At 34.9% G+C, this 27,544-nt stretch overlaps 4 protein-coding genes across 9 annotated transcripts; 3 read left to right on the forward strand and 1 right to left on the reverse strand.

Annotated features, from left to right (window-relative positions):
* Positions 1-1,291: 1,291 nt before the first annotated feature.
* LOC137831893 (alpha/beta-Hydrolases superfamily protein) lies at positions 1,292-6,214 on the forward strand. Of its 4 annotated transcripts, none has more exons than XM_068639785.2 (6): positions 1,292-1,492; positions 3,236-3,987; positions 4,146-4,661; positions 4,755-4,814; positions 4,927-5,343; positions 5,572-6,214. In XM_068639785.2, the coding sequence occupies exons 2-6, from the start codon at positions 3,319-3,321 to the stop codon at positions 5,992-5,994; spliced, it is 2,085 nt and encodes a 694-aa protein (XP_068495886.1). In that variant the 5' UTR covers positions 1,292-1,492; positions 3,236-3,318; the 3' UTR covers positions 5,995-6,214. The 4 variants fall into 4 exon arrangements, with proteins under 4 accessions (XP_068495886.1, XP_068495884.1, XP_068495887.1 ...); XM_068639783.2 differs by having other exon boundaries at positions 1,357-1,492; positions 3,268-3,987; XM_068639786.2 differs by lacking the exon at positions 1,292-1,492 and adding an exon at positions 2,755-3,078.
* Positions 6,215-9,353: 3,139 nt separating this feature from the next.
* Positions 9,354-16,551, forward strand: LOC137831894 (uncharacterized). 2 transcript variants are annotated; one of them, XM_068639788.2, is made up of 9 exons: positions 9,354-10,344; positions 10,556-10,744; positions 11,237-11,329; positions 11,444-11,626; positions 11,706-11,808; positions 11,896-12,081; positions 12,492-14,914; positions 15,102-15,691; positions 15,971-16,551. In XM_068639788.2, exons 1-9 carry the CDS (start codon positions 10,111-10,113, stop codon positions 15,978-15,980), a joined length of 4,011 nt encoding a protein of 1,336 aa, XP_068495889.2. In that variant the 5' UTR covers positions 9,354-10,110; the 3' UTR covers positions 15,981-16,551. The 2 variants fall into 2 exon arrangements, with proteins under 2 accessions (XP_068495889.2, XP_068495890.2); XM_068639789.2 differs by having other exon boundaries at positions 15,105-15,691.
* A 2,667-nt stretch (positions 16,552-19,218) lies between these two features.
* On the forward strand, positions 19,219-23,844 carry LOC137831895 (cyclic nucleotide-gated ion channel 1). 2 transcript variants are annotated; one of them, XM_068639790.1, is made up of 9 exons: positions 19,219-19,479; positions 19,887-19,977; positions 20,550-21,102; positions 21,205-21,414; positions 21,515-21,795; positions 22,011-22,122; positions 22,225-22,461; positions 22,551-22,945; positions 23,322-23,844. In XM_068639790.1, exons 2-9 carry the CDS (start codon positions 19,949-19,951, stop codon positions 23,620-23,622), a joined length of 2,118 nt encoding a protein of 705 aa, XP_068495891.1. In that variant the 5' UTR covers positions 19,219-19,479; positions 19,887-19,948; the 3' UTR covers positions 23,623-23,844. The 2 variants fall into 2 exon arrangements, with proteins under 2 accessions (XP_068495891.1, XP_068495892.1); XM_068639791.1 differs by having other exon boundaries at positions 19,477-19,559.
* Positions 23,845-24,169: 325 nt separating this feature from the next.
* On the reverse strand, positions 24,170-24,632 carry LOC137833520 (non-specific lipid-transfer protein). The gene is made up of 2 exons (XM_068641864.1): positions 24,295-24,632; positions 24,170-24,179 (listed from the first exon to the last, which is right to left on the reverse strand). Exons 1-2 carry the CDS (start codon positions 24,630-24,632, stop codon positions 24,170-24,172), a joined length of 348 nt encoding a protein of 115 aa, XP_068497965.1.
* Positions 24,633-27,544: the final 2,912 nt, after the last annotated feature.

A 27,544-nucleotide genomic window follows, 5' to 3' on the forward strand; every position in this document is an offset into this window, starting at 1 on the left:
CATTCAAATATAATCTTAAAAAACAATTTAACATATCATCTTAAAACTTAAACTCTAAATAAACAAATACATCTTAATCCTAAACTCAATAGAAACTATAAATTGAAATATTTTAATTTTGGAAGAGAAAGAAAGAAAGAAAATAACAGAAACTTATTGATTGTGTATACTAGTATTGATTGTGTATATTTCTCATGTTCCATGTGCTAGGCTATTGTTGTATTGAAACAAACTATTTTTTCCTTTTAGTTTTTTTTATTATGGAATGGTGAATCTACTCAGTTTAACATTGATTAAACCAAGATGAATTTAGTTCATATTGGGTTAAATTCGATTTCCTAATATACTAAAATTTATAATTTTTATTTTATCCCACCTTATTCAGATATGTAATAAATGAAATTGGTTGATGAAACACTGCGTTACAGTACTAAATGCTGCAGGCAACAGGTGTGAAACCCAAAGACAGTGAGAAGAACTGGTGGAGGAGAAGCGACCTCAAAGAGGAGGTGACGGCAGCAGCCACCAGTGTGAAGAAATGTGGCTGCCACTGGTGCTCCTGCTTCATGCAACTGTACACTTGGCCCTTCCTCTAACCAACCATTTCTTTCTCACTCACCATTTACACCTGCCACCACCTTCTGAGTAACATAGAAACGTGGACAAGATTCCTATGCCATCACCATAATTTCCCCTAACATAACTTGATAAAAAAAAGGGTGCTTGTGTCTATGAGTTTGAAGTTTAGAGACCCCACGTGGGCATCTTCTCCCATGCTCATTTTGTTGTTGTTTCTAACTCCATTATTATCCCTTCTCTCCGTGGGTTTTCTGAACATAGTTCAGTAAAATATTGCTGTCAGTGTTAAGGAAGAAAGAAATGAAGTGAGTTGATGAGAAAACAAAAAGTGAAAAAATTGAAAGTACACAAAAACAGAGTGATTTACTGGAAAAGAAATTCTTAAAAATATAAGTATTTTATTTATTTATTATATTGACAACAGATTATGTACAATGATAATTCATATGATTTTTTGTTTTTAAATAAAATGATTCTGTTTTTTTTTTTCTAATCTCATTTTTGCCAGGAAAGTTTGATTTAATCTCAACTTTTATGCTTTACTTTCATTTTCTCTCAACAAAAAAACTAGTATCATTATCTCTTTCTTTTCCTTCTCATTCAGTCATCCAAACTCTCTGGACATGCTGGCAGGAATCACAGAAAGAATAGAGAGAAGGGTTACTGAGCCTGATCTAAACACATAAAATTAGAATATTTTATTCACCATGCTGCTGGTTTTTTCTTTTGGAACCAATTGTTACTATAAAAAAAGATTGAGGTTTATTTTTAAATAATAATACCATAAAAGGCAAGATTCCCCGTATGCACAGCATTGGCAGAAACTATACCTGTCTTGTCCAGCTAGCATCAACAACCACCATTTTCAGAGCTTCATCATGGCTGTCTTCTCTGAACCTTCTTCCAAATAAAGGTACTTTGCTTCTCAGGATACATGAATTACATGCATTTTCACATCCTTTCTTTTTATTTTGCTTATTTATTATATGTGTTCATCTCCTTAAATTGCCTAACCATGCTGCAAGAGTGTCAAACACTGGAACAGGGTTGATGAACTTTTCATATCAGTTATTTACTTTCCACATTCCACACATTTTTGCTACTTGAATCTCTTAAACTTTCCAAATCAATGGTTATGTTATTATTTATATAAACCAAGTTCTTTTCTCTATCTTTTTTTATTACAATTTTTAGATCTTTGTTGGGATTTTTGGTTTGATGCATCTCAGTGATGTCATACTTGCACAGGTATACTCACGCTGGTTTTGATTCCTCAATTTCTTTGGTGTTTGATCATTGTTGTCTGTCCCTTTTAGTGATTTATTTAATAAATTTTTTGGTGAAACTACTTTTCCTTCTCCAGCTTCCCTTTCTTCTTTAAAGAAGTGATGGTTTGCCAAAATATTTTTTTATACTTAGCTTATAGTTTTATGTAAACAGAACACTTTCTTTGCACAATTTGACTTTTGAAACATTGGCTAATAAGTAGGTAAGAAGAACTACTTTCAAATCATCTGGTTAAAGTTCGGCACACTTTGGCACCAACAATAGTATAAATTCACCTGTTTTTTTGGTTGAATTGGCACGCATGTTAAAGATAGTGATTTTTTTTTTCACCATAGCATTAGTACACTGGTAAATTGCTAAATTATTAATATACTATAATTAGTGGTTGTTAAAAATATTAATTTTTATGAAAATAATTAAAGGATATTAACAACTTTTTATTTTACCTTTTTGAGAGCTGAGTCTATTTTTAACAAGAAGAATATGTAGGTACTTCGGCAATTCCGAGATACTTTGCCTTGTAAAGTGCTTTTTATTTTGTTTGATACTTTGTGTGTGGAAGAGGGGTTTATTGAGTTTGGTATAGTACTATTCATTAGGTTATTTCAAGTTGAAGAAGTCTTTTTCCTTTTAATTTTCCTTCCTACAATGTCGGTTGAAAACTTGATATCTTAAATATGCGAGAATCCCAAGAAAGTTAATGTAACCCTTGCTGCCTAAATTAAGGAATTTAGTTGGGCCACTGTTTAAGATAAATACTATCACATAATAGTTTTGAAATTACAAACTTAATAATATTTTTTTCTTAACTTTGGACACGAAGCCTAAATTTCAATGAAAAAATAGTTCTCACTTTTAAATAGAGTGCACAAATGAAGTGGCTAAATTAATTCATGATGCCTTTTGTTTTCATATTCAAAATAAAATGAAACTTGTTTCTCCCCTTTCTTTATCATTGTTTGATGTAGCTTTTCTCCCCTTATTACTGTCCCCATGTGGACGTTCACAAATAGAGAGCTAGTATATGTCTTCATTGAGAATCATAGAGCTCTACGAACATGACATGTCTTTCCCTTATATTAATCTGGTCCTATGGTCAATATTTTCCAAGAGGCAGGTTTCGAGTTTAACTATGTTTTGGCTTTGGTCTTAACACACCACTCAACGATGCTTTCGTCTATACCTTGATACAGGAATTGCGTTCATTGATAGGTAAACTAATTTAACAATGACTAGATTTGAAGTTTCAACATCTTTAAGAAGATCCTCGTTGATAACAAGAAACGTAGTTGTTGTCAGTTTTCTTATAAAATCTGTATTCATATGTTTGGACTTGTTTCAATAACCACACCACAACATAACATATCAGGCTTTGAGGTCCCATTATTTTGAAATCTACAGAGACCAAAGACAGTGAAGGATTTAGCTATCCGAGGCATAGAAATTACAAGCATGGCATACACTGCGGTTGCTATGCCTACCTCTCCAGCAGCTAACACTGCAACTATGGACATTGCAAAGGAGCATAATGGTCTTCGTCGCTCCCAATCCAGCAAAGAACTATGCACAAGTTCTATTATGCGGAGGTCTTATTCTGACAACCACCTATGTTGCTCCATCAATTGCGTACAAGGCACATCAGTTACACCAAAACTTAAGAGCAATCGGTCAACGGGAATTTCCCCGTTTCAATTTTCAGGCTCCATTCTTCCAAATTCACTGCGCTCCTTCTTGTTTGACCCAGAAACTAGCAAGGATATAGGTGTGGGGGAGAAGGAGGTAAGCATTGAGGAAAACATGGTGGAAAGAAGCAAAGAAGAGAGAGTAAATAGAGCCAACTGGGTGGAGAGGCTTATGGAAATCAAGAAACATTGGCGAAATAGACTGCCAAAAGAAAGCCTGGATCCAGATGACATATGCCAAGACAATAATTACGAGGAATGTGAATGTAATGGAGATGATGGTGTTTGCGTGGTGGGTGAAGACGAAGATGAGGAGGAAGTGACATATGATCGCGATTCATTCTCAGAATTTCTGGTTCAAGTGCCATGGTCTGATACCCAATTGTACTCTCAACTTGCTTTCCTGTGCAACATGGCCTATGTAATTCCTCAAATCAAGGTAAGCATTCACCAGTGGTAGGATAACTCATCGATTTCTTTTCTAAGATCTGCATATTTATGAGAGAGTTTGCATGTGCTTTTCCATTTTCTTTTTTCATGTATGAATATTCAATAAATAAACAGAAACAAACAACAACTCTTGCCAATAATTTGCAGGCTAAGGACTTGCGACGATACTACAACCTTCAATTTATAACATCTTCTTTAGAGAAGAAGGCCGAAGTGGCTAAGTTAAAAATGAAACTTGACCAGGACTCCACTTGCGTTCCTTTAGATGACTCGGTAGCCTCTCAAGGTATCACAAAGAAAGGCAAAGGAAATGCACAGAAGCATCAAATCCAACTTGCTTATGATATCGCTACCTCAGCTGCCTCGTATGTTCAATTACGAGCTAAGGACCTTTTGTACCTTGCTGCTAAGTCACAAAAGAGTGAAAATGAAGAGCCTAACCAAGGAGGAGAGTCACCTGGAGAAGAGGTGGAAGGCACTTCGCGAGGCTACAAATCAGAGGTTGCTGCTTATGTAGCAGCATCCACAATGACCGCAGTGGTTGCAGCAGGGGAGAAGGAAAAACAAGAAGCAGCAAATGACCTCCAGTCACTTCATTCCTCACCTTGTGAATGGTTTGTTTGTGATGATCCCAGCAATCACACTCGATGCTTTGTGATTCAGGTAATTTCTCAATCACTCTTTGCTATTTTGATCTGTACCATAAGGCTATACATTGTTGAAGTTTGACCCTTGAAATTTTGTTCTATGTTGCAGGGGTCAGACTCTCTGGCATCTTGGCAAGCAAACCTCTTTTTTGAGCCTACAAAATTTGAGGTGGGAAAATTTCTTATTTCGTGGAGATATTCATTCCTTGTTCAGTTGCAACTTCCATATCTTGAATTTGGTAAGAAAAACACCAGATCACTCATGATCTATTCTGTTGCAGGGTACAGATGTACTTGTTCATAGAGGAATTTATGAAGCTGCAAAAGGAATATACAAGCAATTCATGCCGGCAATAATGGAGCATTTGAAGAGACACGGGGATCGTGCAAAGCTTCAATTCACTGGGCATTCCCTCGGGGGGAGTCTCTCTCTATTGGTTCATCTGATGCTTTTGACTAACAAGGTTGTGAGTCCCTCCACTCTTCGACCAGTTGTGACTTTTGGCTCACCATTTGTATTCTGTGGAGGCCATCAAATTATCCATGAACTAGGCATAGACGAGAGCCACATCCACTGTGTGATGATGCATAGAGATATTGTTCCCAGGGCCTTCTCCTGCAATTACCCAAATCATGTAGCTGTAGTCCTTAAGCGCTTAAACAGCTCCTTTCGCTCACATCCTTGTCTGCTGAAAAATGTAAGCATCATCATTCTATCAATTCTTGCATAATAGTCATACAAAAAATCCAAATTTATTCACATCATTTGGCCGCAGGTTTATATTTATATTGCTTTCTGGCATGACTTTTGGCTTGAAGCTTATTTTATAAACTCCTAATGAACCCGCCTAATATAAAATATGAAATGCTGCTGTACTCAGCAGTGGGTAAAAAATATTCATTCATTTTCTTTGGAAATTTTTCAGAAGCTGTTGTACTCACCACTGGGTAAAATATTCATTCTCCAACCCGATGAGAAGACGTCTCCTCCACATCCTTTACTCCCTCGAGGAAGTGCCTTCTATGCCCTGGACAATACTAAACGTGGATACTCTCCAAGTGTTCTCAGAACCTTCCTGAATCAACCACACCCCATTGACACACTAAGTGACCCAACAGCATATGGTTCAGAAGGCACAATTCTGAGAGACCACGATTCCAGTAACTACCTTAAAGCCGTCAATGGAGTCTTGAGGGAACATTCTAAGATTCTCGTTCGCAGAGCAAGTAAGCAAAGGATTAATCAGTTATGGCCACTTTTGACATCACCATCTCCACACTCATGGAGCCATGAACAGAACTTAGAGAGATGCAGCTTGATGACAAAGGAGATAGTGACAGGGGTTTGAAAAAAGGCTTTTCTTCCGAGGTTCCGATAGATCATGATCAAATTAATTAAAATCGAGGAATTCATTAGCAAAATAGATCACTGTGTTTTATGTATATTTCTAAATTCTAAAGAACTTGTGTAGCGTATATCTGTTACTCCACATCGGAAAACCTTGTGCATACAAATGTCGACAATTCCTATAGAAAATGGAAGAAATATTTCCATAGATTTTCCATGCATCCACAAGTAAGATAATACTGGATGACAATTGACATGCAAACCATTCCAACCGTCTGATAGTCAAAAGCTTGGACAAATGCAAATTACCTTCCCTGAATGGAAAGGATATTTTTTCTTTATGAAAACAGAATAAGGGGTTTAATTACCAGCATAAAATAATGATGCATGGGTGATTATATTATAACAATAATAATATTTGACGAAAGCTAACAGAAAATATTAACCTTTCACAGAACGTAAGGCATCAATGTTCTTGAGTCAAAGAGGTATCTACATCTAGTATTTGACTCTATCTCGATTCAAAAGAAAATACATCTGAAAAACTAACAGAAAAAAATGATGATTATATGCAATAATCCATTTCTAAATTGCAACGAAGCAACACAGTTATCCTAATCATAGCCACAAAAACAAACCAAAATCTTTAAATTATAACATATATCCCATTATAGGCAACTTAGTACTTTCTTGTTAATCTAATATAGTTCGTTCGGGGAGTCTATTAATTAGTCCTAAATCCTAAACTCTTTTGTTGGGAGTACCGTGTTTCCTCCGAAATATACACAAGTATTAGATCAATTGTTTCTCTTCAATATTTCATTGTTGAGAGTAAGAGTAGTAGAAGATAGGAAATTGTTTTTGACAATTTGGTATCAGTAAGTCAGCAACAATGATGACCATAAAGAGTTTGAAACTCGCATGGATTCAATGGAGAAGACGATGTCGGATTCTCAAGAATTAACACATAAAACCTTGGAAGCAACAATGGATCGAGGGCTGCTTAGTTTCTTCCATTACATCTCTGAATTTTGGCCGCCAAATCACGTCAACGCCTGCACCCCACAGAGATCCATCGAAAAATTGCTCGGTGGTTCTTGATAGAGCCCAGCTACAATTTCCGCCTTTTCGTCTTTTGATGGTACCAATTTTTGGGCTTAACGCGCACAGACAGAAAAAAAAATTGAGCTTGAAGGCACACCAAAAAATCAACGAGAGCGTTTACTTATGGGTGGCAAGGCATTCCCATGGCAACACCATTGTATTCAATCCCTGAATATTTAGTGTAAAACATGATTTAGATCTTGCAAGATGTTGGAAAGATATTTGATTAACCAGTGGCGAAACTCGCGTGATTGAAATAGGGAAGTTCTTTAATTGATTATTTGGAAAATTTTGATAACCTCTTGGATAGGGTGACAATTTCTGAGGAGACAACCTTAAGTTTTTTTTTCTATTAGGCTTAAGCTTAGAGTTGGAAAAATTTATGTCCATAAACCAAAAACAATTCAAGAAGCGGTGAGAATGAAGCATTTAATAGGCCTTCTACAGAATAATTCTCATTACATATGAATTGAAGCAAAAGCTGAAGCCTTCCACAAGTTAAAACAGGCTTTAACTTCAACACCTGTCTTAATCTTGCCAGAGCAACCTTTCATTATAGAGATCGATGCTTCAGATATTGGTATTGGTGCAGTTTTAAGCAGGGTTATGGGACCAAAGTATCAACCCTTGTCAATTTATAAAAAGGAGTTTTTTGGTACCCTAATTGCAGTAAAAAGTGGCAGGACACTGACAACTTATAAAACAGAGTTTTTTTTTTGCTATCTTATTTGCAGTAAAATGTGGCAGAACATACAACAACCTTGCTTGCATTATACTTTTCATGGAGAAGTTCTCAAAAGGAAAGGCAAATTAGTGGTGAGAAATGATGCAGGTTTGAAGACTAGAATCCTCCAACACTTTTATGATTCAGACATTAGGGTTATTCAGGCTTTGAGCTAAGTTAGAAGAGAATAAAAAAACAATTTTATTGTAAATGAACGCTTAAGGAAGTAAAAAAGTGGGTACAACAATGTGAGATATTGTAATGAGAGAACTACATCAAATGCAATTTTTATTTAGAGAAGAGAACTAACATTGGTGTTGTTTGTAGTAGGATAATGACACATGAATAAGTGTGAACCTTATCGGTGTGGGAGAGTGAGAGTGAGACTCTCTGTGTCTCTGTGTTTGGATTAGGGTATGTTAAAGTGTACCGTGTGAAGAAAATTTATTAAGATATGTGAGTGATGTGATGATTGTAAGAGTATTTTAAATTATTTAGAATAGTGTAAATGGTAAGACTACAAATTTACCTTTATATATAAAAAAAAGAATAAATAATTATTAATTTTGTGCATATTTTAGTTAATTAAAATAATTTAAAATTTTATTTATAAATAAAAGAAAAAAATGTAAAATTAAAAAAAATAATTAAATATAATTTTAGATGTAAGTATAATTTTATTATTTTTCATTTTATTAATTTAAATTAATTTTATTACTTAAGTTAATTTATTTAGATAATTTTAATATTATTTATGATTTTTTAAATTATGTTATATATATACACACAAAATTATTATTAATAATAATTTTTATTATTAATATTATTGTATCATGGTTTTTTCATGTCATTCTCCTCTCATTTCTCTTCAATTATGAGAAGATTTTAAATACCCTCAACTTTTCATTCACTATTACCCTCAACCTCAACCTCCATCACCCCAAAAGCAAACACACAATCCTATGTAAATAAGAGAGACCAGTGTCCTATATAGATAAGAGAAACACTTATACTTATTTTATAAAATTTATTAGGTAGAATCAGAACTCATTTGTTAGAAAAATATATTTATATATTTTAGAAAATATATAGAAGATTGCAAATTATTTTTCACATATTCTTGTTGAAATGGGAAATGTAGACTTTATAAATGAGTCTATATTAAGAAGTAATTAATTTTTTCTTGGCTTTTTGATTAAATAAATAATATAAAAATATTAATATTTTTCTGGAAAAATGTTTGAAAGCCGCAATCTTAAGTAGTGTTTTCAACTCATAGCAAAACCTGTAATTTAAAAAAAAAAAAGTAATTAAATAGAACGAAATTAACAAAATAGTCTTTGTTGTAAAACTAGGAAATACAGGAGCAGGAGAAATTAACATCAGGCGAATGCGAAAGCACCAATTCGAAAATTTGCAACCCTAGAGTTGACTTAACTTGTCACTTTTTAATTTTTAATAACGAGGCCCATTAATAGACACCAAAAAGGCCCATAAAGAAAAGAAAGATTTTAATTATATTTTTCTTTTCCATTTTCAATTTTCTTCTCCCTGTTTCTTGTATATCTCTCTTTCTTTCTTCATTTCCCTGTTTCTTCTTCTTCTTCTTCTTCTCCTCTCTCTTATCCCCAGATTCTGTTCTACCATCCTCTGCTTGCCAATAATTTCTCCATTTTAAAAAACGTTAAGGAAAGGAGCACAAGACTCTGAACTATTAATCTGCATTTCGAACCGTTTCTCTTTCCGACGCTCTGTTTTTGATCGGCGCCCATTGGATTTGATGCCCACCATTGCATTTCCATTTTTGCCCCATGCGTTTCTGTCATCGCTGGTGCTACGCCCACACTCCAACTCTTCCGGAAATTGATTCACCAGTTTCCGTTAGGGTTTTAATCATCTCAACTACTATACTGTTATTTTCAAAATAACAAGATAAAAGAAAGAAGAAAAAAACCCTTGACATTTCTGATTCATTTACTTTTGTTTCCGTATTTATTGATTACTAGCTTTTGCCCTTTTTGGGATTCAGTTGATATTAGCTGTTATGCACTCTGATATTGTGTTTGTGTTAATTGGAAACATACCAAAAATTGGTTAAGTCGTACTTTGCTGCTCCTGCTATTGAGAGGGATTGAAATTCCCGTGTTGTGTTGTTTGTTCTGCAGTAGTTCTAGCTCATTAGCAAAACTTCCTCTCATGCGTTGCCTCCGCTAGTGGTGTGGTAGTGTATTGTTGGGTTGGGTTTTTAGGTTTTGTGGAAGAGTTTTCAACGGGAAACCTTAGGGTTGCATGGGCGAGCATGAGGGTTGGGCACAGCCACCAAGTGGGATATTGCCTAATGGCTTGATGCCCAATGACGCCGCATCGGTGATGCGAGTGCTTGACATGGATCGGTGGTTGAAGGCTGAGGAAAGGACTGCTGAGCTAATTGCCTGCATTCAGCCCAATCCGCCCTCCGAGGAGCGCCGTCATGCTGTTGCGGACTATGTGCAGCGGTTGATCATGAAGTGCTTCCCTTGCCAGGTGGGTCTTAATCATTTCATGTGTGCAAACTAATAAATTCTGCCAACTTTCCAAAATGGGAAATGATTGTTTGGTCAAGAACTTTTAATTATGTATGCAATGCCACTATTTTAGCTGCATTGTCGAATGATATTTAAAGTATTAAAGGCTGAGGAAAGGACTGTAGAGCTAATTTCCTGACAGCATTCAGCATGATCGTTCATGATTACAGGTGTTCACCTTTGGGTCAGTACCCCTCAAAACCTATTTACCTGATGGAGATATTGACCTGACAGCATTCAGCAAGAACCAAAATCTGAAGGATGCGTGGGCACACCAGGTTCATGACATGCTCCAAAATGAGGAAAAGGATGAAAATGCAGAGTTTCATGTCAAAGAAGTTCAGTACATCCAGGCTGAAGTAGGTTCTCTTATGTAACAACAATTTTAGAATTGTTTATCTTTGTGGCCGCTATATTAATAAATTATAGATTGATGAAATAATAGATATGTGATTTTATTATGTATGTGATGAGACTTTAAGTGGTTCTGTCTGGAGATTGATTGTTGAAACACTCTAGGGTTTATTATGAGACAACGGTGAGTGAACATTTAAGTTCTTAACCAATACTGAGTAATGCGACTTTCCTGGGTAAACCGTTTCTTGTCTGAAAAACCTGTTACATGATTACCAATTGCTAAATTAACATTCAACTTCAGAGTTTTTGGTTGAGATGTGGTTACCATATGTTCCTTATTACTGAAAGCCTTGAGCTATAAGCTTTTTATTTTATAATTCTTTTCATTTTCCTTGCTTTAATTTAAGTTGGTCTAAGATTTTATGTTGGCTTTGGCCAACTACTGGATTGTAGAATTTGTATTTTACTTGCTTTGTTCTTCTTAATTTTTTTAGGTGAAGATTATAAAGTGTCTTGTTGAGAATATTGTGGTGGACATTTCATTTAACCAGCTTGGAGGATTGTGCACCCTTTGTTTTCTTGAGGAGGTATTTTGGTGAATCCTACTGTCCTAGAATTCTCATTTTATCCATCTTTGAATTTTAACCCTGATACTAAGTTTTAATGTATTGACTAGAGTTTAATGTTTTTTTCTGCTGTAGGTTGATAATTTGATTAACCAAAACCATTTATTCAAGCGTAGCATTATACTTATAAAAGCCTGGTGTTACTATGAGAGTCGAATACTTGGTGCCCACCATGGACTTATCTCAACTTACGCATTAGAAACTTTGGTTCTTTACATATTTCATGTTTTCAACAACTCCTTTTCTGGACCTCTTGAGGTAGCAATTTATAAATGGTGTTATTTTTTGTGTCGTTTTGATGGTTGAATTGACTTGGTGGGTACCCTTGCTTTCGTAGGTATTGTATAGGTTTTTGGAGTTTTTTAGTAAGTTTGATTGGGATAATTTCTGTGTAAGTCTATGGGGTCCTGTACCCATCAGTTCACTTCCAGATGTGACAGGTAATTACAATCTGATTAGTTCTTTAATAATGATATGGCTCCATCGCTTATCAATTTTTTCCTTCCCCTAATCAACATTTTCCACAGCTGAACCTCCTCGGAAAGATGGTGGAGATTTATTGCTCAGCAAGTTATTTCTTGATGCCTGCAGCTCAGTTTATGCTGTTTTCCCTGCTGGCCAAGAAAATCAGGGGCAACCATTTACTTCCAAGCATTTCAATGTTATTGATCCTTTGCGGGTCAACAATAACCTTGGGCGTAGTGTCAGCAAAGGTTTGTTAGGCTGAAATTTTGGATTCAGTTCATTTTTGCATGTCTATAACTTGCTCATATGATATTTTAAACTCTAAGTTGGCTTTTATACGGACCTGATTCTGTTGCTGGTAGCATGTATATATTATAAGGTTGGAGAAATCAGTTAAAGATACATTGAAGCTATTGTTCTCCTCTTTGAATCAGCATTCATGCTCATTTATGGCTTTGGTATTTTTCTCTTAAATACTGAACTACACTGTATTTATCTGATTAGAATGCATGATTAAAATTATGCAAAGTTTATGCATGCTGTGGAATATATAGCTTGAATAATTATTTTATTGATATTATTAGTTTATTAGATTCACTGAACCATCTGTCTGATTTGATTATGGCTAATAATTTCATTTATGATGTGCATGAACCAGGAAATTTCTTTAGAATTCGCAGTGCTTTTGCATTTGGGGCCAAAAGGCTTGCTAGATTGCTTGACTGCCCAAAGGAGGATTTGTTTTTGGAAGTTAATCAATTCTTTATGAACACTTGGGTCAGACATGGAACTGGGCAGCGACCTGATGCTCCTAGTAATGACTTATGGCATTTGACGATATCTAATCATGACCAATCACACGGGTCCAAGAATTTCCAGAAAAATAGCAATAAAACTGAGAATACCTATAATCAAGAATTTCAAGTGAAAGGGGTGCATGCTTCACAGAGTGTGCTATCTCAACACAGTATATTGTCCTCTAAAAGTTTATCTAAGAGTAGTGGTGATTCTACAGCTAACCAAAATAATGCAAGGGATTTTGATCAGGTCAAAAGGGAAGCTAACTGTAATCAAGGTATTCGAGTTGATAAAGGACAGAGAAATGCTAAACCAAATAACCCATTCAATGATGTCCCAGGAAGGCTTTTGTTTGCAAGAACATGTTCTAGTCCTGAGTTGACAGACTCTTACGGTGAAATTCCTAGGCAAGGAAGACATACAAAAGCCCCAGAAAGTGGGAAAGGACCAACTTCCTCTGCAAAGTTGGAGAATAGTCACAGGAAGCATCTTGATTCTGACATCCCTGCTAGTTATGCGGTTAGAGTTGACAATTCATCTGGTAGGCAAATAATATCACATCAGGTTCATGATAGTGGTGCTGATTCAAACAATGGCTCAAATAGTTATGATAATGAATCTGGCCCTGGAATTGTGGGTGAAGAGTTTGCTTCTGTTGCTGGAGTAGGTGGAACACATATGATGCATCAGGAGGAGCAGGACCTTTTGAACATGATGACATCCCCCACAACTGAAGGTTTCAGTGGTCAGAATCAAATACCAGTGAATTTAGCTCCAGGTCACCTACCACTTCCACTTTCCCCTTCCATTCTTGCATCAATGGGATATGCTCATAGGAACATGGGTAACATTCCCTTAATTGAGTCCTTCAATTGGGGTACTAATGTGCAATTTCCCCAAGGTTTAGTCCCTTCCCCGTGGACTTCATATTTCCCTGGCATAGGATTGACCTCAAATCCGGAAGATTTAATTGAAACTGGCAATGAGAATTTCAATTCTGTTGAAATGAGTCCAGCAGAAGCTGATAAAGATTTCTGGCATGAGCAAGAAAGGGCTGCTGCTAGGGGGATTGATGTAGATAATGGAAATTTTGAAATGCTTCCAGATGATAAGCGACAGTCAACTTCTGGTGGTTATAACTTTATACCATTATCTCATGTTGGCAGCTCTAGTAATTCTGCTATACTTCAGCCAACATTTACTAAAGAAAATCGAGGTTCTACAAGAGAAGAGCAAATTGATAGTCCTAAATATCAAGGTGGCAGAGGAAATGGGGCATATTTTGATGATAGAACTGCAAATCCTAGGTTGCCCAGTGAACCGTCTTCAAGCTCATTTAGGAGTAAGACGTCTTCAGAAAGCTCTTTGGAGGGACCATCTGCAAAATCTTCAAAATCAACTAGGGAAAAAAGAGGGAAGAAAAGTACTTCCTCAGTGCCATCGGCTGCTTACGGTAAGGGCAAGAATGTCTCAGATATTTCATGTAATCTTGTGGATGATGAAAACAGACAATGGACAACTCTGTCAACTACAGCATCTGATATGTCAGATAAAAGCACTGGGCCACTGGCGGTTGCTCCTATGCATGTTCCTAAGCAGCCAGTGTCTAGTTCTGAAGTTGTTCGGACTAGTGGATCAGATTCTGTGTTACCCATGGCTCCAGTACTTATAGGTCATGGTTCTCGCCAAAGAACAGGGGATAATTCTGGGGCTGTTCCATTTGCGTTCTATCCCACAGGGCCACCAGTACCATTTGTTACCATGCTCCCCTTATATAATTTTCCCACTACTCAATCTTCTCACACACCAGCAAGCAATTTCAATGTGGAAGATGCAGATAAGAATGACCGCTGTCAGAATTTTGATCCATCTGAGGTGTATGATCAGCCTGAGGTGCTGAGCTCTTCCAATTCTGTGAGAAGAGCTGCTATTGACACATCAGAGCCCAAGCCTGACATTCTTAATGGTGACTTTGTTAGCCATTGGCAAAATTTGCAGTATGGGCGAATTTGTCAAAATTCACGCCATCCTGATTCAGTTAACTATCCTTCATCTGTTGTGGTACCTCCTGTTTATTTGCAGAGTCATTTTCCCTGGGATGGTCCTGGAAGACCACAGTCAGCTAATGTGAATCTTTTCACTCAGCTTACGAACTATGGGCCACACCTAGTGCCTGTTGCTCCTCTCCATTCAGTTTCCAACAGACCAGTCAATATTTACCCACGATTTATAGATGAGATACCACGGTATCGAAGTGGGACAGGAACCTACCTGCCAAATCCTGTAAGATTATTTTCTTATTCAACTTGGTACTTAATAGTGATGCTGTAATTTCTTTTCTTACTATAATAGAACTTACAAGTGTGACTATATGTCTGTCTTGTAGATATAGTAGTGGTTCTATTCCTAAGCCTAAGGTCAATCTGCCTCTAGCAGTGCTTATTTTACCTTCTTTTCTAATTTATTTCAGAAGGTTTCTTCTCGGGATCGACATTCTACAAGCACTAGAAGGAGTAATCACAACTATGACAGAAATGATCAGCATGGTGACAGAGAAGGGAATTGGAATGTTAACTCAAAGTTGAGAACAAGTGCGCGTAGCCATTACCGCAGTCAAGCTGAGCGAACTAGCTCAAGGCAAGAAAAGTTGGCAATGAGTGAGAGCCATTCTGAAAGACCATGGGGTTCACATAGACCTGATTCTTTTCTTTCTCACCAGAATGGTCCTGTCCGGTTAAATTCCTCGCAAAACAGTTCATCAAATTTGGCTTATGGAATGTGCTCTCTACCAGGCATGCGCCCCAGTGGGATATCATCAAATGGACCAACAATTCCACCTGTTGTAATGTGGTATTCATATGATCATAATGCTAGCTACAGCACACCAGCAGAACAGCTCGAATTTGGAACTATGGGACCTATGGGTTTCCCCAGTGTCAATGAAGTATCACTGCTCAACGAGGGAAGCCAAACTGGTGGAGCATTTGAGGAGCAAAGCTTTAATGGTGGCACTGCTCAACAATCATCACCCGATCAACCTGCTTCACCCAAGTTCCGAAGGTAAACTTTTTGTGTCCCAGCTATCACTTTTTACGAGAATAATAGATGTCTGTGGCAGCTTGCCACATTGATTTAGTTATATTACTTTTAGGATGGTTAGTATCCCAGTGCCTAATCTTTTTAATCCTGTTATTTATCCGAAGTATGTTTTCACTATTTAGTTCAAATTTCCCTGGGGATGAAGTGCCTTATTTATTTTAACACTTTTTGAGGTGGTTCTTAATATACTTCAATTGGACTGCTTTATGATGATATCTGAATTTTTTGATTTTTTAACAGGGGGCTTTGATTCTATTGCCAGATCAGTGGTTAGGTGGAATTATTAACCTAAAGAGGAGGAGGATTATCTTCCCTCGAATATATCAAGACAGCCAGGCGAGGAATGTAAGTGGGGAAAACTTTTATGTGAAACCCGCCTATTACAGGTTCTTTTTGGCACCCCACCCTTAAAAAAGAAAGAACTTTTGCTCTTCCTGTGATTCTTGTTTCTCGGGAATGCCCTTCGTTTATCCCCTGCCTCGTGTACACTTACAGGTGATCGACCCACTTTGTTTACATTTTATCATCGAAGATTTGAACTTTGTTTTAGGATGAGGAACAGTAGTAGCAAAGAGGATGCAATACTCGGTGATTAGTTTTCGTTCAAGGTTTGGATATACTTCAGAAATATCACAAAACCCTAAATCACAAAACTGGGTTAGGTTCAGAATTCAGAAATGTCACCGTGTTAACAGTTTTGTCAGCTTCTCATACACAGTGTTGTAGTTTAGGTCCTCCCTCTGGTAGATATTCTTTAACTTTTGAAAAGTCTTAACTGTGTAACAATAACAATATCAAAATAATATTAGATGTCATTTTTATATGGCTTCTCACCCTTTCTTTCTGAAGAAGCCTATCACTCAAGTTCAACAATGCTGTATGTAACAGATTATCCCGATGGCAAAAATGTAAAAATATGAATAAGCTTAATATTTTTTTGGTGACTCAGCACAATGTCCAGGGCATTATACTCATCCCCTAAACTTAAACAACTTTTTCTCGATCCTCTACGCTCTATTGACTCTACAAAAATGCCTTAATTAATACAAAACCCATCCTAGTTTGTTATACATCTATTTACATTAAGTAGGATCTCGGAGAGTGAGTGCAACTTATCTTTACAATCATCATTGCTTATTTTCATGTGTATATGGGGCCTGTCTGGTGCTAAGATGTTAATTTATGCTGAAAATCTGTATCATGTAAAACTCATAACTTGGTTAGGAATTATGCATCTAGTTGAATCTTATAGTCCAAACGAGACAAGCCGCAGAAAACACTTGTGTCCTTTGTGTGGTATTTCACGGGCTGACACGAGAAAGAATTGTGGTCCTCCGAATAATTTGCCTATTAAGTTTGGCGAAGGTTGGGTTAAATAAGTCATCTCTTGTTGCACAACTAAAGTTCACCATTCTTGCGGTTCCATTCAACCTTCAGAATCCTGAGAATTGGATCTTGTGGTTTCTAAGTTGTCTCGGCCAATATGCTCCGAACTTTGTGGTGGCATCTGTCAAATTGGATGTCCTTATACCATAACCATAATGTATAAGTCCACTCTGTCGCTAGTGGTCACAACCAGCACAACACTGTCTGCTATCATGTAATAACAGCAATTTTTGTGAATAAGACTAGCTGATTCTTCTTCCAGAGTTTTGCCCTTGTCGGAAAATATCGGCATTTATATTGCCGATTGAAGCTAAGTGCGCAAAACTCGGGGCAGATATTTTATATTATATGACAAAAATTTGACAAAGATAGAAGTTTGCTTGGAAGTGATAGTAAGCTAAGTGACAACTCTAGACTATTTAAGTTAAAGTTCATAATACAAATCACAGTAACGTTAAAGTTAAGATAGCAGTAGAAAATATTTATTTTTCCTTTTTGTACACACTCTTATTCTTAGACCATGTCAGTGTAAATAATAATATAAAATACATTAAAGAAAATAATTGAAAAATAAGTGGTGAATTTGATGTTGTTACTATTTAAGTAGTTGATAGTATATTTAGCAGAAGAAAAAATATATAGAAAGAGTAACAAAGAAAAGAAAGCAAAAATAGATAAGAAACACAAAAGTTAAATGAAATTGTCTTTAAAATTGTTTAGTTTATTAATACCATCTTTAATAATATTGTCGTATTTATTATTATAAACCCTAAATAACTCGTAATTAGTTATTGATTTTTGTAATTGACCAAGGGCGCATCATATACTTAATTTGAACATCACATTCTAAAATCTATGATGTCAAGAAATATGTAGACGTCAATTAATTTATGAAAATATTTATAAAATGAAGTAAATTACACTTACATTTTTTTAGGATATATGTTAAATGATATTTGAAATCTCTATAATTTTAAAGTAGATATTCGCCCTATAATTGTAATAAAATAATCTCCTGCTTTTTTAAACTAGAGAATCACTGTCTCTTTAATTTCAATAAGCAATATTCACCTTTCTTTTATTTTTAAGAAAATGATACGCACTTTCTTTATTGTATTTAATTATACTGATCAAATAAAATTAAAATTAATTTTTTATAATATAGAGCAAAGTTAAACGAAAAACAAACAAAAAATATTAAAAAATAAAGAAGGTCAATGTGACGTTATTGAAAATACAAAAAAAAAAACTGTTGTCATTTATATTTTATTTAAAAATTATAAAATATGAGTGTATACATATTTAAAAAATTTAATGGGATACTTATACAAGACATACCTATTTAAAAGTTATAAAAAAATATAAGTACCATTGTGATAAAAAGATAATGAATATGACTGCATACCTTAATGGAGATACGAGAATCATTTAGTATAATCTTAGAAGAAATAACTGCAATTTCTCCTAGTAAAAACGGTAGATTTTGGTAAGTTTGATTTCTGAAATATGATTAATTCATTTTTTTTAAATATAAAAAAGAAATCAACATGCAGTCAACATTTAATAGTTTGACGGGGGGAGGCGGACGAAAGAGACCACTGAGCTAGAAAGACAATCACAATAAAAAAAGTAGTTGATAGAAAAGAGGACAATTTTGGAATATAGTAAAAATAAAATAATGATACGTTGACAAAAAAAAAATATATGATGTCAAAAGAAAAAAAGCAAAAATGAAAAGGGTTGAATTGAGTGTCCAGTCTAATTACAAAATAAAATAAAAATAAAAAGAAGCTGGGAAGAACTTTCTAAACACTGTCAAAATCTAACTCTTTTAGTTTCTGAAAGTGTACTGTAGATTGTAATTTACATTCTAGAAGGAAAATAAGTTGCCATGAGAAAAAATGATCTAATATAGGTTACATATAATTATAATTGAGGTGAATAAATTTACTTAGGGCTAAATTCTTTGAACACATTTCATTCTTTTCTTGTATTTTCTGCATCTGATTTTTCTACCTAAGACTTCATCCCTAATATATTATTAGTATTATTAATATAAATATAAATAATATAATAATAAAGTTGAAGAGGAAGTTGGGTTTAATTCAAAGCATTGGAATTTTGCATGCATGTCTTACCGTGATGACTTGACTCTTCTTACAGGGGAGACTTGGTCTTCCAAACCTTCTCTCCCTCTCTTTCTTCGTTCTTTCTTCGTTCTTTCTCCCTCTCTTTATCCTTAACTGTCCCTCCTCAATAAAAGCACAATCATTCCCTCTCTCAACACTCAACTCTCTCAACTCTCAGAAAGCTCCATCCAAGGCTGCAGCATATACATTTAATGAAACTTTTCCATATTTAAGGTTGTTCTTCGTTCTCTTTTTTATCTTCTTTTTTCTTCATCATTAGTCGTTCATGTCGGTGAATAGTTTCATTTCATATGGTAAAAGTGTAGACTCTTCTTTTTCTCTCTCAAAAATTAGCGTGCCCTTTTGTTTTGCTTTTTATATATTTACAACAGCCATTTATGACTTGGTCGAGGTTGGTGGTTATGGCCAGTACTTGATTTTTCCGATTGACTTCACTTATATGTATATATGTTTACATCCATGTCGTTGGTGGCTACACTTTTATAACTTTAAATAAATTATATTAATATTGTTTTAAGATAAACCATTGACCCTTGCCTTCTGTAGTTGAATACATTCACACTACTTTTAGCTTGAAGAGGACGAAATAAGTTTCAAATTTGATGTTGGATTTTTTGCAGGTCTGAATCTTCTGTTTCTGCAAAGCTTGCCTGTTCCCACTGGATGCTGAATTAGCCAAATCATGAATTCAAAAGGACATAAATTTGTGAGGTTCGGTTGTTCAGTCCTGGTTTTGCCACATATTTTTGTCGTTTAAATTTTAGTACTCTTGGTACACACCTTGCGAACCCCTTCTGCTTCGTCTATTTTTAATTTCATTATGCTTCATTTCAGCTATTTATTTTCTTTCAGAATAGTTTCATCTGCCTCAGAAAATATTAAAGTTAACTATTTTAATAGATGCATTTTTATTATACATGATAGATTGACCCCGAATTGTGCGATTAATAATCCAAATTACTATATTGCAGCTGTAGTTTTACAATTTGGGTTATTGCCAATTTTAAATAGATTACTGTCTGCTCTGAGTGGTTTGTTTGTGTTCTCTGTTTTTCTTTCAAGTTAAAAGAATCATTCCACCAATAGCCTCTGGTAATGAGATTTGATCATGATATCTTTTTGATTTTGGAGTATTTTGTAGTCAAACACCACCATTGAGGGGTCTATTTGGAGACTTGATCATAATTCATATGATATTTGTAATAGTTCGAAGCTTCTTTGTAATAGCTGGAAGCTAACATATCTGATGCTTGATTGTTAAGTTAAAATTTCTCTCCATCCAGGTTTGAAGAGTGGCAATCGGAGTCATCTTTTAACGTACAGAAAAACGATGAAAATCACAAAAGAACACCAAGTGTGATTGCAGTTTTGAAGAGTATAGGAAGAAGGGTTGAGAGTAGGTCTGAGAAGATGAAGAACTTTAACAGAGTTTCAGATGTTCATCCCGTAAGTGATGGACAGAAAAAGTCGCCACCTAGGAAGGTCATTCTTGATCCAAAGGATCCAATGCTTCAGAAATGGAACAAAATCTTTGTAATATCGTGTGTGTTGGCAGTCTCTGTGGACCCGTTCTTCTTTTACATTCCAGTGATTAATGATAAAAAAAAATGCCTTGATATGAGTGGATCATTGCAGATCACTGCCAGTGTTTTTCGCACCTTCTTTGATCTATTCTACGTTCTTCACATAATCTTTCAGTTTAAGACAGGGTTCGTTTCCCCTTCTTCTCGTGTTTTTGGATCGGGTGACCTCAATGATGATCCTGTGGCTATAACTAAAAGATACTTAACTTCATACTTCATCATTGACGTTCTATCTATTATTCCACTTCCACAGGTATCTCCCTCAAAAACTGTTTCTTATATTTATTTATGTATCAATTAACATATATCATTTCGGTTTATGTCAAAGACATAATTATTTTATGTTGTGTTTTAGGTGATTGTTTTAGCCATTCATCCAAACATGAAAATGAATCCATTTGTAGCAAAGGATTTGTTGAAGTATTCTGTATTAATCCAGTATGTGCCAAGGCTTTTGCGGATCCATCCACTGTTCAAAGAAGTAACTAGAACTTCTGGCATATTGACTGAGACAGCAGGGGCTGGAGCTGCTTATAATCTTTTTCTTTATATGCTAGCAAGTCATGTAAGCTTACTTTTATTGCTTATTCAAATCCAATTTATGCATTTTCCTAGGTACTCATCATGTTGTCTTTTATGATCACCAAATACATCTGGCTTATCAGTTAGTTGGAGCTTTCTGGTATTTGCTCTCGGTAGAGTCAGAGGTGCGTTGCTGGCGCACAAAGGTGGAGAATGGAGACTTGAGTTGTAGAAACCGCATCCAAGAGACCATTACACTTCTCAATCAAACATGTTCTTTGGTTGACCCTGATGATATCAAAGACGGAGAAAACTACAATTTTGGAATCTTTTTTTATGCTTTACATTCAGGTGTGGTAAAATCAACAACAGAATTTCCCAATAAGTTCTTCTATTGCTTTTGGTGGGGTTTGCGCAGTTTAAGGTTGGTCAAATCTTCTTGTTCTTGCTTTTCATATATATGCAAATGCTACGTACTTGTAGCATGAAGTGTAGAACTTTCATGTAGTTTCGTTCGTAATATTTCTATACATTTATTATTAGTGTTTGTAACATCTTTATAAAGGAAAAGTTAATGCAAATTTATTTGAAGATGGGTCCCAAAAGAGTACCTATATTAAAAACTGTCATCTTTTGCAGTTCTCTTGGACAAGATCTCAAGACAAGTACTTATGTGCCAGAGATAGCCTTTGCAATCTTCATTTCCATCTTTGGATTGGTTTTATTCTCGTCACTTATTGGAAACATGCAGGTAAGTCATTGTCTGCCAGAAAGTAGTTTTTGAAATTTTAACTTTATGATGAGAAGTTGTTAACCAAATATTCTCCCATTATTGTGTTGAACGTTGTTACAGGAATATTTGCAATCTACAACTGTTAGAGTGGAGGAGATGAGAGTGAAGAGACAGGACGCAGAACAGTGGATGTCCCACCGTATGCTACCTGAGAACTTGAAGAGAAGAATTAGACATTACGAACAGTATCAATGGCAAGAAAATAGGGGTGTTGAGGAGGAGGCATTAATTCGTAACCTTCCTAAAGATCTCAGAAGGGACATAAAGCGTCACCTTTGCCTAGCTTTGGTTAAAAAGGTGAGTATGATCCATAATCATGTCTCCCCACATAATTTTTTTTATCAAACTTTTGTGTAATGAACATTTTCATGTTCTTATTCATCTAGGTGCCATTGTTTAAGGAAATGGATGAGCAGTTGTTGGATGCAATATGCACTAGACTGAAGCCAGTCCTTTATACTGAGAAGAGCCACATTTTTCGTGAAGGAGATCCGGTTGATGAGATGCTTTTCATTATGCGTGGACAAGTCTCTACCGTGACCACAAATGGTGGAAGAACTGGTTTCTTCAATTCCTCTTTTCTCGTAGCTGGTCAATTCTGCGGAGAGGAGCTTCTGACATGGGCCTTGGATCCTAACTCCTCCTCGAATCTTCCCATTTCAACTAGGACAGTAGAAACCGTATCAGAAGTTGAAGCCTTTGCTCTCATGGCGGATGACTTCAAGATTGTTGCTTCCCAATTTCGCCGTCTTAGCAGCAAACAGCTCCAACACGCTTTCAGGCAAGACTTCATAGTTTATATCATGTTAATTTCTCCTTTTTCCTCTTTGATGATGCATCATTACATGTAGTGGAACAGTGCTGGACAATAGGAAACAAGGGGCAGATATAATTCAAAACTCAAAGTTCTATTTAGGTTCTGACTTCTGAGAGAACTCACTTATATAATCCCATCAAAATCATTTTAAAATCAGATTATAAATTTTTTTGCAATAACAGCAGTAAAAAACCATGTGACAACAACCAACCTCAAGTGTTTTACACTAGAGCACATGCGGGATCATGGAAAAGATCTTAGAATACAATGCTCTCTTATTTTTTTGACAAAAAAGTTTCATAACCTCCTCAATTCTGCGACAAACTTGTTTTCCATGCAGGTTCTATTCCTTACAGTTTCGGACATGGGGTGCCTGTTTCATTCAAGCAGCTTGGCGTCGATACTGGAAAAGGAAGATTGAGAGGTCTTTGCATGTAAAAGAAGACAAGCTACAAGATGCTTTGACAAATGATGATGGCTCTACTCTAAGCCTTGGTGCAACCATATATGCATCAAGGTTTGCTGCCAATGCACTGCGAAACTTGAGAGAAAATAACAGACAGAATAGAACGCAACAGAGACTACTGCCTTTGCTACCTCCAAAGCCAGCCGAGCCAGATTTCACTTCTCTGAAACACTAACTTGTAAATAGGAGTAAGGATAAGTTATCCATGCTGCATTGCTCTTGTGTGTGAATATCTGGGAAGGTTGCTTAAGAATTCATTTAATAAATTAATGTGTATATGTGGAAGCAAGAGGCTTTCATGGAGACGTAATATTTCATTCAATTTATAGAATATTTATGTAAGATGATTGAATTACAAATTTTAAATACAACCTTTATAGTTTCTTACATACCTAAATATTTTCCTTAAATATCTTACTCTTGTTTTCTAAATTATGCTGCTTCTATTTTTAGACATGTATACATTTATTGTTCCTTTGATTAATCTTCTTTCTTTTCGAATAAAAATTATTATGTCAACTTTAGATATTAATTACATCAACTTTAGATTGAAAATTACAATTCAATTTTTATTGAGAACTTTATAGCATATTTGGTTTAATTGACAAAGCAATTTCACATATAAAAGATATTTTATTTATTCATGACTCATAGTACAAGCTGATTGATATCAGTTTATTTGTCTACTTTCTTTATAATACTTCCCACAGTTTCAGCAACCATCACATTGCTCTGCATTACCAAAAAGAAAAAATAGTTATCATCACCTTCCATGCCATATCCAAAGTTAAGTTAGAAGCATAACAAAAAAATTGAACTGAATTTGAAAATTAACAGAGAAGCTTACTTTTTGCAATCGGTTTTCTTGTCAATAGGAGGAAGTGTAATAGAGAGTCCACACTCTTTGGGAACTAAAGGTATACGTTTGGGATCATAATCTCCTATTGCGGCCAATCCTCTCTTAAGGCACCTACATATGACTTTTCTATTTTCTGCGCTTCCAGCATCGTCATTTAGACTCTTGATACCACTGCAACACTTCTCAGAGGGGTGCTCTGTGTTTGATTTGAGAAAACTAACACAAGGTGCAACATCCTCAATAACTGTGCTGCATTTTATAGGAGCCAGAGCTTCACATCCAGTAATTAGGAGAATGGCAATGACTACCATTGCTGCTTTTGCCATTTTAGTTGGTAAAGAAGCAACAACACCTTTAAGAATAGTTGGGATTGAACTGTTTTCAATACGAACCAAATATCATACATATATATATACATGTATGTAGAGAATTGTTTGGTTTCTTCTGTCTACTTGAAATGCATGCAAACTTCATGAGTGAACAAAAGTGAATCCTATTAGTATAGGCAACTGATAGGAAGAACTGATTCAGACGTCTCAGTTGTTGGCTTTACAAATGTCATTCCAAAGGTGTGATATATCAAGCATTGTATATGATATTTAATATCAAATGCTTCTTACATAAAAAAAAAAAACTTTATATATATATATATATATATATATATACACGCACTGTGTGCAATATTGGGCTATTTAATTTCTATTGGGCAAATGCTTCCTACACCCAATCATTTTTAACTTGCACCCAACATATTTTTTTAATTTCCAAAAATGCCCTTTATTCTGGAAATAAAAATCCGGAATTGAAAATAATATATTCCAGAAAAATAAATCCAGAAGTGGTTATTGAGTTTTGGAAATAAAAATCCGGAAACAAAAATTAAAATTCTATTTCGGACAAAAAAATTCAGAATTGAAAATAATACATTCTGGAAAAAAAATCCAGAAAAGAGATTATTGTGTTTCGGAAATGAAAATCCGGAAACAAAAATGAAAAACCCATTCTGGATAAAAAAAAAATCCGTAATATAAAATTTCGTTCTGAAAAAAAAAATCCAGAACACATATTTTGGAAAAAAAATTTACGGACAGTTTCATCTTTTCCACTGGAATCGGGTGTAGTGATATGGTGCAGGAAGCAATTGCCTTTCTATTGTATGTTTCTATCCAAAAACAATTGGCAGTTTCTTCTTGCATCCTTACATTTTTCTTCCTACACCCCCATAATTTTTTAAATTCCAAAACTGACCTTCACCTTTTAATTGAAATCGGGATCTGAGAGCGTGCTACGGATTCATCAATCCAAAAGTGAATCATGTTTTTTTTTCTGGATGAAGGATGTTCCGGAAGCAAAGTTTGCATAAATTGTTGATTTTCGAATTGTTGAATCCAGAAGCCTAGTTTCTATTACGGATTGGTGGATCCGGAATGATTTTTTTCAATTATGAATTTCTGAATCCAGAATGCATATTTTGAATTACAGATTGGTGGATCCGAAACTGTTTTTTTAATTATGAATGTTCTGCATTTTTTTATTTTGGATTAACACTGTCATTCATGTACTACCGGAAACACCAATCCGAGAGGTTACTGAACGCATCAATCCAAATATTTACCAGATTTCATAATCCGGAATGAAAAAAAATGTACAGTTTTTATATAGGGATGGTTTTGTCTTTGCACAACATTATGGGGGTACAGGAAGATAAATGTAGGGGTGCAGGAAGAAGTTACCAAAACAATTTGTTCAGTGTATTAGCTCAAGCCCAAGTCTAACAATAAAACTTAGAGAATTTCTGTATGCACCCCAAAAACATCACCATCTTGAATCTGTGTATTAACTCCCATCCACAGATTGGGCCCACATTAAAGATAAAAGCTGGCCCAATATCATGAGACTCAAGCTAAACAGTTTTCTAATTTCTACTGTTACATCTGCCACCCTTGTCAGAAGTTTCTAGTTAACTATTCAATAAAAAAGTTGATCAACATCTCTGTATAACTCAAATACTTCAACATGCCCATCCATATTAGAACTCATACATACATATATCAAGTATTCATATTAGAATTTATGCAAAGGACCAAATACACTCTTTTGACCTTATCCCTGTGACAAATCCCAAGCAACTGCAAAGCAGAGGATCTGATGCGCAATTCATATTCATTACCAATGTATAACAGAAATCACTAGAGTCACCACGAGTTATCATGTTGGAATTGTTACCATGAAGAAAAAAATGACATGAAAAGGCCTTAGACATGATTTTAAATGTTCCAGGTAGTCTTTCTAAAACAATCTCATCTCTTCTAGTTAATTTAGTCTTATTCTGTCTACTTTGATAGAACTCAATCTATAAAGTCAGTTATATTAGTAATTTTATATAATATAATAGTAAATGAACATTAATGTTACTTGGTGAATACCTTGAAGTGAAAGCAGGAGGATTGAAGTGAAAGAATGTGTGACAAGAGAAAAGTGTAAAAAAAAGTGATTATATTAGGGTTGTGGTACATTACAATATTTATTGATAGATAGAAGCTCGTGCGTGAGACTATATATTATGGGTAGCCCGATAGCGGGTGGCACGATATGTCCAACACAAACACTCACTAGGATAGGCTCGAAATGACTCTGATACCATATTACGAAAGAGTGGACTTTAAACCTAACTCAACCCCCATAAAACCGGCTCATGAGGATGAGGGTTGCACCCACTTATATAGAATGAAAGGCTTTCATCTCTATTCGATGTGGGATCTCCAACAAAATTTGTGGATAATGTAATGGTTCTCAAGATATTTTGAATTTTTTTAAATATATAAAATGTAAGATTATAAATTTATTATTATTTTTATAAAAAATTAAATAATAAAATATGAGATTTTTGTTTTTTTAATTTGAGTTAATTAAAATTATATAAATTATTTTTAATACTATAGAATAATTATTTTAAAAACAAATACTATGTACTTGACAAAAATTACATGTAAAATTATGAATATATTTAAAATTTGTAAAAAATACTGGTTACTTGACATAAATAATTTAAATATTTATAAAATTTAAAAGGTATTATTATATTTATAATAATAATATAATTTGTTTATTATAAACAAGTAGTTATGTTTGTGTTATATTAAAATTTTATTTTATTATTAGTTTTATTAATTATTATTATTTTATTTTATTAATAATATTATTAAATATTTGTGTCAGAAAAATAATATTTGTATTT

This window comes from Phaseolus vulgaris, chromosome 6, assembly GCF_051622355.1.
Source record: "Phaseolus vulgaris cultivar YP4 chromosome 6, ASM5162235v1, whole genome shotgun sequence".
Lineage (NCBI taxonomy): Eukaryota > Viridiplantae > Streptophyta > Magnoliopsida > Fabales > Fabaceae > Phaseolus > Phaseolus vulgaris.